A 10555-nucleotide genomic window follows, 5' to 3' on the forward strand; every position below is an offset into this window, starting at 1 on the left:
TAATTGTAGTTTAAAAATAATGACACACAAATATCGTAAATTTTGTACTTCATTTGTAAATGTTAAAAGAAGGCCTACCGCCGACTTAAAAGGCACTATGGTGTTTCGCCATGTAGTGGCGCTTGACTTACTACAGCTTGCAAGTCAAGGGCAGAATACGCATAAATGGTGTTTACATAAGAAACACCCAGATTTTGGGGTTGCTCCACCCGAAGCACATAACTGCCTTCATGGAATGCAAATCATAGACTTAAGTCAAGGGGTGAATACACGTAGGCTGAGAAGTGCTTAGCTGTGTGCTTTTCTGGACTTATGCACATGGGAGAATAAGGCCAAAAGGGAATACTGTAACAGAAGTCATATTCTGTCACCAGAAATGTCCATTATGGTATAATCATACATCAAAACATAATTTAAATCAAAGTCAGGATGTCAATCAGTACACTCTGACTACTTGACCATGGTATCATAATGAAAACATGGAGTCCTTAGAACCAAACAACTACACTTTTCAGATTATCTAGAATTCACAGCACTTCATCACCAACATGGAGGCAAAGTGGCTTAGATTGCGGCATACAGAGAGCCCATGCTACACTAATAATTTTGCAAAGTGAAAAATAGAAGGAATGCTATTACATTTAAAGTTAACTGGCATGCACAGTGTGCTTTTTGTCCACTTGCATTTTGTATGCCCTTACATTTCTTCCGTGTGACACTTTATATTTGATATTATTCAGGTCATTTTAATGGGCTGCTTGAGGGTGACAATGGATATGCCCACCATCCATTTTTAATGGCCCCTTATCTAAATCTTACACCTGGAGCACAAAGTCCTTTCATTGTGGCACTGTATAAAACCAGAGATGACTTTTGGCATCCTGAACACCAGTTTTGCTTGTTTGAAAGGTTTCAGGGTGGCCCCAGAGATGTGACATTAAGGTTGCATTTGTTGTACTACACAACACCGCTGCTATGGAAGGAGCGAGTCTCCCACATAGTATGACTGCTGCTCATTGATGCCAAGCCTGCTGAACCACAACCACCGAGCAGACATGTCACAAACCCTATCACTGTGCGAAAGGGGGTATGGGATATTTGGGTGAATAATGAACACATTTTCTTTCTGAAAAACTGACAATAAAACATTTGTTTGTCTTTTGTTGTAATGGAGTGGACACTTACAATGCAAATTGAGAGACCCAGCTATTTTCTGTCAGGTTGCTTCACTACTGTTGGCAGTCACTGCTTTGATTTTTTTATTTTTAATGTGTTTGATCTGTTATTTCTAACTTTTAGAAATTGCTGCTCTTAAAGAGTGAAAAATATCAGCTTTCACTTCCTCACCATCCTTTTTGATTACTTGCTTGTTTGGAGCTCTGTGATTGGCTAATAGGACTGTTCTTTTGGACATCTAGCAATTGCATGTCATACAACACGTTTAAAAATGATTTTATAGCTCTGCTCACATCTCATGTCTAACATCATATGACAGGCACCATTTTCCTCTTTGGCTACTAGTGTGAAACGCAACATAAAATGGAAAGGATACTATCTCCAGTTCACATCAAAGGGATGAAAACAGATCTGAAGTTGGGCTGATGTAAACACAGCATAGGAGAACTGTTCTTATATTTATCATTTATTCTACTGCATAGTGCAAGGCTGTTTTTTATGCTGTTAACAGTATTCTCACATGACCTCTGCATTAGGTCTCTGTTAAGGGTCATATGATATTGCTGTTCAAATAGGAAATCTAACACCAATGCCTATGCATCAGTGTAGACATCAATCCAATGCATGGTAAGACATCATCACGGGCCTAAGATGAGTGAAGGAATTGCAGCTGAAAGTGAATTATTTATAACAATATAAATCGATTTATTTACAGTACACAAGCAATAGTATATTGTAGTAACTGTTGACTGATATTTCGGAATCAGAAACTGATGTCATCATACCACCATAAACGTAACAAACATTTTCAATACATATTGACCTGGCTGTATATTAAATGGTATAGATAATAATAAGGCATTATTCTCCCTTGGTGGTAATATTTACTACATTAAGTGTGATGAACATGGATGTAGAACAAAAAGACAATATCTAATTATGTTCTATTTAGGAGGTCTGATGGCCTTTAGAGAACTGGTCATGTGGGTTGTAATGGCAGAACATTACTGTTTTGCTAAGAACAATTAACCTCTCCTAAAACTGACAGAGCAATGATGATGAACGAGGTGGAAAAGTTTAGAACATTTTATCCTTTGAGGGTTTATATTAAGAGGCTGAAATTCATATGAAAGGTTTTACTGGATTGCAAGCAAGCATCGTTTGCAAAACTAATGGCGGAGCATGTATAAATAAACGGTGCATTCATCTCAAGTACTGTTAATGTACACATGGGGAAAAATGTATTTAAAATAAAAAAATAAATAATTTATTTTCAAGTATAAATATTTGTACTGAAACTGCAGAAAAGTCAGACTGGAGTGCTCCACCAATTACTCTGGACAGTGATACAACATATTGAAACTTTTTTTTTTTTGCTGTATATGAAACTGGGTTTCCACCTTTGAATGCTTGCTAATTTTTGTTTAAGATTTTTGTTTTTGCACTGCGGAGTGGATTGGTGTGATGGGTGTTTGCTCATCAAGGTAACAAACAAAATGTATGCTACTGTTTGCACGTGTTCTTTTTAAAGATGTGGGTAATACAAATAATGTCGAAAAAGGCTAATGGCTAAGAGTACCGTGTAACCATAATATTAAATTGTTTTGACAACACAGAGCATTCTCCACCATCCCTGTATGTATGTTTTTATTTCAAGTTACAGCCATTTTGTTACTTATGCTTCATGAACTTCAATGATTAATCACTGGGGACATTTTCTTTAGATGAGAGCAACAACATGAAATCCCATTTAAAATTTTCACATCCGTGCAAAAAAGCTGAGAAGAATCAACAGTGCACATAATCTCACTCCTCAGAGACCACTTCACACATCCTTCTTTGAAATTAGGCTTGATTCTTTTGTGTTTGGCATTAGTAAGGCTTGAAATGTCACAGGCAATCATTTGAACTTCTTATCTTTGTTTGTTCCATTTAGAAATACTTTAAGTATTCGTAGTTATCCTTTGAAGAGCCCACATCTTTTAATTTAGAAAGGGACAACTTTGTTCAAACCTATAATAAAGTTGATTACATTCATCTTCAAGGGAATGAAAGAACAGGCAAATATCTCCTGGGCAAAATCAGTGTTTTCTTTCATTTTGTCACTGATGTGAAGGAGGCATATGAGCACAGATACTGAGAGAACATCATGTATGTTCAATCTGATAAAAGCACTTGTAAGGGCAAGATAAAAAAAAAAAAACACTTTTAAAATCTTTGATTCAGAGAAAAGAAGACTGGGGAAATTAGATTCAGCCATTCAAATCTCTGATTAATTTAGTCAACCCAAAGCTGCTCTGGTCCCCCCCAGCAGATTGACAACAAATGGAAATGAAATGCAAAAGGATTCAGGCTTAACAGGAGGCTTTTGGTAAGTAAGAATGTTTGAGGGGTGATAAATTGCCAAGATTCCTCCTAGTGTCTAAAATGAGATCTACAGACAGCCAGCGAAGAGAGAAGAACATCATTTGTAGCTTTCTACTTGTTATGGCTGTGTGTCCATCTCAGTCACTGCAGAAGACTACAGACATTTCGATAGGACATATTCTATACGTGTCTGTGAATACCTTGAGTGCTGCGGTACACAGTGTATACAAAGTATAATGTAAATATCAAGAGAATTATCAAATGCCACAGAGGATGTCATTTTGGGTGTATGTGGGATGGAAAAACTAATATGATTATATAATCAGATATGAGCGAGTGTTTCATGGTCCAGCTCCTTTCATAACACCTTAAAAAATAAGAAAATAAAACAAACAATCAAAAACTCAATTGCTATAACGACCTCTATCCTGCCAATAAAGAGTGACAGCATCCATAAAACTCAAAAGTTTGTACTCTTCAAAGTGTATCTATCAAGAGGAACAGCTATGTTGCTCCTTGTATAAGATAAATGTTAAAACGTAAATCGATTCCCTTGTTCTTGTACATGTCACATTAGCATGACATCACCATGATGCTTTGATTTTAAGATCACTTGCTGAGAAATTCCCAGTAAATGCTAAATCATGAGGGAAGTTCCCTGCTATACATGTGCCAGTTAGTCATCCAGGTTCCTGGACAACGGCCCTGCTTTATATGTACATAGTCAGCAGTAGTGGAATTTTGTTGCCTGTTTGGCTGTGAGCTGTGATAGAAAATAAACTGGATTATCTCCAGTCTCTCTCAGAGACAACCCTCCTCTTACCATCAGACTGCAACTGCAACAGACAGAATGCAGTTGAGACAGAATCTTCAAATGCACAGGTGACAGACTTCTTGCGTATTGGCAATTATTTGGCCATATTTGTGCGAGATGGAGATGTGACACAGCAGTCAAAGAATTGGGTTTCAAACCCCAGGTGGGGTACTACTGCTTTACTCCTAAGCAAAGCACTTGACATGAAATTATCTCAGTGAAAATGAAGTATCAATGGATATGTAAAATGCGTGGTATGTGAGTCTCCCTGAGTAAGGCATCTGCTAATCCAAATAGTGTATTATACCTTTTTGTAAAGTATGTATATTGTATATAGTATATACTATAGTATAGTAGTATATTGTTTTGTATGTACTATATGATGTTTTGTGACATAATTTTACAGCTGACCTGTTTTAAAAGGGCAATAAAAATTTGCAATACATGATTGTCATCTAAGGATCAAGGATCCTATCAGCTAAACCTTCTAATATGTGTAGAATATTTTTCTCATACAAACTAAACTTGATAGATGTATAACATTAGCATTTTTAAATGAGAAATAGCCTACTGCATCTTTTAGACATCTTTTCCTGTAATCAGACATCTGATCGTTTTTGTTTAAACTTTTTTTAATGTTCTGGTGTCAAATTATTGTCAAATTGGGAAACAAATGTTCTATTTAAACTATATTTAAATATGCCACTTCTACAGGCTGCATGTGTTCACATTTAAAATATAGATCTGCCATCAATTGTGATAAATAAGAAAAATATTGACACTTACCCTTCTTGTCTTCTGCTTAAATATGACTGACAGCTTTGTTTATACCTATAAAAAAAATAGGATATAATGAAGATTCAGCTCCACACGCCGCCATACCACTGTCGTTCCTCTATTTAAAAAGCTGCTTAAGTCCCAGCGCCCTCTAAAGACAACAAAGTATAAATTTTCCAAAATATAATAAAGAACAGTCATACTCAGGATCACGGGGAAATGGGCACACGCATTTATCCCTTGTCATCAACCACACGACATCTTCTGCGGTATTGCCAGTATAATACGATGACATTACTGGTCTCTGGATAAACGTATGAGGAAACATCATCCGATGTGGATTGTTTCTTGAAAGCCGCGGGGGCTTTAGAAAGCTGCGGGTAAGCAATACAAGGTTGGCGTGCTGGTCAATTCCTTGAATACTTGGCTAGACGAACTTCCTTTTCGCTTAATGTTTTCGCTAAAGACTCTCTTGACGGAAGTCAGAAGAAGTTGGGAGAAAAGTGGCATGAAACCAGGGACCAGCAGAGAGTCCTTTTTGAGTGGAATCTGAAGCATGTGGATAGAACTAGACAGCGGTAGCGCTTTACTGTATGCCTTGGAAATGCACTATTTACTTTGGTGTTTGTCTGTGCGTGCGCGCGTGTGTTGCAGCCCCAGTGACTAGGATAAAAACGCATTTGGGTGATTGGACTGGACACTGACTGGAGCTGACTGATGTTTGTCCAGGAGGAAATGTTTTGGACAGAGAAGATCAATACAAGTTTGTTGCCGCTCACAAGGAGATATAACAAGAGCTTTGTCTTTACTCCCAGCAGCACCGGGAATGATAAGACGTTGCTACAAAAACTTCGGCCGTTGCATATGGACTTTGATTTTTTGTGCTTTCAGACGCATACGGAGCTTACCGATATGGGGTTATTTTTACTAACAGCGCTATTATTTACATTTACCCTCGCCTAATTTTTTGTTATGTACGTGTTGGAGCAATCTGAAGTGGACACAAGCGTTCTGCACACAGACAATTTTTACTAGGGGGATGGAGTTACAATCACGGAGCAGCTATCATTTATAAACGTAAATCCAGACCAATTGAAATGTGTTGATTTTGACTGGGAGTAAAGGGTAAACACAGGGTAAAAAAAAATACCCTTTGTTGTCTATGTTCGGTGACATTCAGACATCAAACGTGTCGGGTATGTAGCGTTTGCCATACTTCTACACGAAGCTGCATGATGTGTATTTGAACTTCATGCCATCATTTAGGGTGAATTTTATTAACATGGAAATATTTTTAACATCAGTCAAATAGAATTGGATGTCCTGTTATCATCAGAGGGCATAAGCATTGGCAATATGATATAATGAAAAGTGAATTGAAAAGTGCACATTAGTTAACTTTTTGTCCATTTAAATTTTGAAATTGCTCCAGTCGATATATTTAAGTTGGGGAAAATGTTTTCCTCCTTTCAGTTAATATTTTTTGTGATACAGCTTGCAGCTCTTTTGAAGAGGAGTGAAGGAACGGCGGTGTGAAGGTAGAAAAAAAAAAAACTAAAGCAAAACACCTCTTGGATCATGGCTGTGAAGTGCACAGGGCAGTCAGTGGTTTTACTGTCATTCTTGACAGTGGGAACTGCCTTCTCTGGTGTCTTCAATACTTCAGGAAAAGATGCTTTGGAGCATCTCAAACTGACGGAGGATAGCACATCGCAGCACTGGAAGCAGCTGTCAGTCAGCCTTCACCCCAACTTGTACTTCAGCCAAGGTGATGTGCAGCTACTGAGGCAAAGGTCCACCTCCACTCACAGCCACATTTTCAAAGTGGTCCGAGCTGCTGTCACCACCATGCTGTCCAATGTGCCCCTCTACCTGCCCCCAGTGAAACACCAGGAGTTTACCAGCAAGTGGAACGAAATCTATGGAAACAACCTGCCCCCACTTGCCCTCTATTGTTTAATATGCCCAGAGGACACAGCTGCCCTTCAGTTTCTAGTGAAGTACATGGACAGGATGGCAGACTACCCAGACTGGACAGTTACTAGCGCCCCTAATGATGAAGTTCCCATGGCACACTCTCTTACTGGATTTGCCACAGCATATGACTTCATTTATTCTTCCTTGGACAACCAGCGGAGAGACCAGTATCTCAAGAAAATATGGTCTGCAACAGAGGAGCTATATGAGCTGTCCAAGTACAGGGGATGGGGGAAGCAGTTTTTACAAAATCATCAAACAACAAACATTTTAGCCATCCTGATTGGTGCAATTGTTGTTGGCACCCATGATGATCCAGAGAGTATGATTTGGAAACAGGTGGCAGTGAACTATATGGAGAAGACTATGTTCCTACTGAACCACATTGTGGACGGGTCTCTGGATGAGGGCGTAGCTTATGGAAGCTATACTGCCAAATCTATAACACAGTACGTTTTCCTTGCACAGCGCCACTTTAACATTGACAACACTCAGAACAACTGGCTTCGGACACACTTTTGGTTCTACTTTGCCACATTGCTACCAGGCTTTCAGAGGACTGTGGGCATCGCTGACTCCAATTACAACTGGTTTTATGGGCCAGAAAGCCAGCTGGTTTTCTTGGATGCCTTTGTTCTACAGAATGGCACTGGGAACTGGCTTGCACAACAGATCAGAAAACATCGACCTAAAGATGGCCCCATGGGTCAGTCATCTGCCCAGCGCTGGACTACTCTGCACACGGAATATATCTGGTACAACCCCCACCTTACCCCACAGCCACCTCCTGGATTTGGAAAAGCAAGGATGCATATTTTCTCCAACTGGGGTGTGGTAACATATGGGGCAGGACTGCCCAACAACCAGGGTAATACATTTGTCTCCTTCAAATCTGGGAAGTTGGGTGGCCGTGCAGTGTATGATATTGTCCATGACAAGCCTTACTCCTGGGTTGATGGGTGGAATAATTTCAATCCAGGGCATGAGCATCCAGACCAGAACTCTTTTACCTTTGCTCCGAACGGGCAGGTGTTTGTGTCCGAGGCACTTTACGGTCCCAAATATAGCTATCTAAACAATGTGCTTGTGTTCAGCCCCTCTCCCACCAGCCAGTGCAACAAACCATGGGAGGGGCAGCTTGGAGAGTGTGCTAAATGGCTGCGCTGGACAGATGAGGAGGTGGGGGATGCGGCTGGCGAGCTCATTACAGCATCCTCCCACAGAGACTCAATGTTTGTGAGTGGAGAGTCAGCACCAGCATACTCTTCTGCTATGAAGCTAAAAAGTGTTTTCCGTGCTCTGATACTGCTCAACTCACAAACTTTGCTTGTTGTGGACCATGTGGAGAAACAGGAGGACTCACCAGTGAACATGGTTAGTGCATTTTTCCACAACCTCGATATTGATTTCAAATATGTCCCATTCAGGTTCATGGACAAGTACAATGGAGCACTGATGGATGTGTGGGATGCCCATTACAAAATGTTTTGGTTTGACAGTCAGGGTTCCAGCCCAGCTGCCAGGATACAGGAAGCAGAACAGGCAGCAGAGTTCAAAAAAAGATGGACACAGTTTGTCAATGTCACCTTCCCCATGAGGAGTACAGTCACCAGAACTGTGTATGTGATGCACGGACCTTACGTGAAAGTATCAAACTGCAGGTTTGTGGATAACAGCATAAATGGGCTGAGGCTGTCAGTGATTGTTAACAACACTGAAAAAGTTGTGTCCATTGCAACAAATTACAAAGATTTAGGTGCCCGATCAAACTACTTAGGATTTGGGGGATATGCTAAAGTAGAGGACAGATATCAGATAACTCGATTTGGCCTAGGAATTCAAATTATTCCCAAGCAAAGCACAGCAGACAATACACTGTTTGACTTTGGATTTACAGTTAATGTGATAGCTGGGGTGATACTGTGTGTTGCTATTGGATTTTTGACTCTGCAGAGACGGTTTTATATTTGTTTCAGCAAATTAATGCGCTATGCTCTCCTCTTTGTCCTCCTGCTGTGGATACTTGAACTGTTGTTTGTATCAAACAGTTGTGATCAGCTGCTGTGTGGCGTGAAATGGAAAGGTGTGACCACTGACCCAGAGGAAGCCGTACAATTAAAACATTATGATCAACACCCTTACCCTCTTCCAACTGTTGTCATTACAACCCTGCCTGGCTCTGGAGCAGAAATACTGAAGCATCTTTTTTACAACAGCTCTGATTTTGTCTACATTAGAGTCCCCACAGAACACTTGGACATTCCAGAAACGGAGTTTGAGTTTGACTCTCTGGTGGATGCCTGTGTGTGGTCAAAGTCTGATGCTCAGCATGGACGCTTTAAGGTGATCCAGGGCTGGTTCCACTCTGTGGTCTATAACACTAAGCTACACCTGCAGAACATCCAGCTGTATGAGTCCAGTAGGGGCAGGCTGACCCAAAGAGGTGGCGCTTCCAAGGACAAGAGGAAGAGGATGAGGAGGAAGGAACCCCTGGCTGAGCAAAAGAGCAGAGGAAAAGGAAGTGTGGACAGGGATGCAGAGTACATCAGAGAACTGCGACGGCATGTGAGCCAGTTTCAGAGTGCCCGAGCAGTCTTGAACTTGAGGAGTGGCAGCTGGACACTGAAACTCCCTTTCATTCAGGAGGTGATTGGCCCCTCCTTGCGGGCAATCTATGTGATTAGGGACCCACGTGCATGGATCTACTTGATGCTGTACAACAGCAAGCCCAGCCTCTATTCCCTGAAAAATATACCACAGCACCTGGCTCTGACTTTGAAAGAGGATAGTAGCAGGAAAAAGTGCCCAGGATTCACCCCTGAGTTCCGGGTGCTTCGGAGGCTTCTCTCTCACTCAGAGACTAACCCCGTCCTGCTGCTGGCCCATTTGTGGCTGGCACACACGGCTGCCACAATGAGGGTCAACAGCGAAATGCCTACAGGCTCGTATCTGCAGGTGAGGTTTGAGGACATTGTGCGCTTCCCAGAGGAGACCGCAGAAAGGATACACACCTTCCTAGGTGTTCCAGTCACACCCACAGGCCTCAACCAGCTCATGTTTACCACCTCCACAAATTTGTATAACCTGATGTATGAGGGGGATATATCACCGGCTAACATCAACATATGGAGGCAGAACATGCCCCACAAGGAAATCAAACTAATTGAGGATACATGTTGGGTTGTGATGAAGAGGCTGGGATATTCAAGGTTTACAAACTAAATGCTGCAGGTCAGCTGCCACAGTGTTGTCTTACTGTTGATTTTATTTTATTTTGTCTTTTGCACGAACAGGAGATGTTGATTGTAACTGTGATCCGCAAAGGAGCGGAGTGTGAAATGGAGGAAAAGGGAGCAGGCATTCATGTTAAACTTCACAATGTTTAGGTTCTCTTTATGATGTGTAGCTTGTCCTGATTAAAACTGGTACCCTTTGTTGGTTAGA

The 10555-nt window shown here is 40.9% G+C and overlaps 1 protein-coding gene across 1 annotated transcript; it reads left to right on the forward strand.

Annotated features, from left to right (window-relative positions):
* Positions 1 to 6712: 6712 nt before the first annotated feature.
* Positions 6713 to 10333, forward strand: LOC118773628 (dermatan-sulfate epimerase-like protein). The gene has a single exon (XM_036522643.1). It carries the CDS (start codon positions 6713 to 6715, stop codon positions 10331 to 10333), a length of 3621 nt encoding a protein of 1206 aa, XP_036378536.1.
* The last annotated feature ends 222 nt before the right edge of the window (positions 10334 to 10555 follow it).

This window comes from Megalops cyprinoides, chromosome 2 (genome assembly GCF_013368585.1).
Source record: "Megalops cyprinoides isolate fMegCyp1 chromosome 2, fMegCyp1.pri, whole genome shotgun sequence".
NCBI lineage: Eukaryota > Metazoa > Chordata > Actinopteri > Elopiformes > Megalopidae > Megalops > Megalops cyprinoides.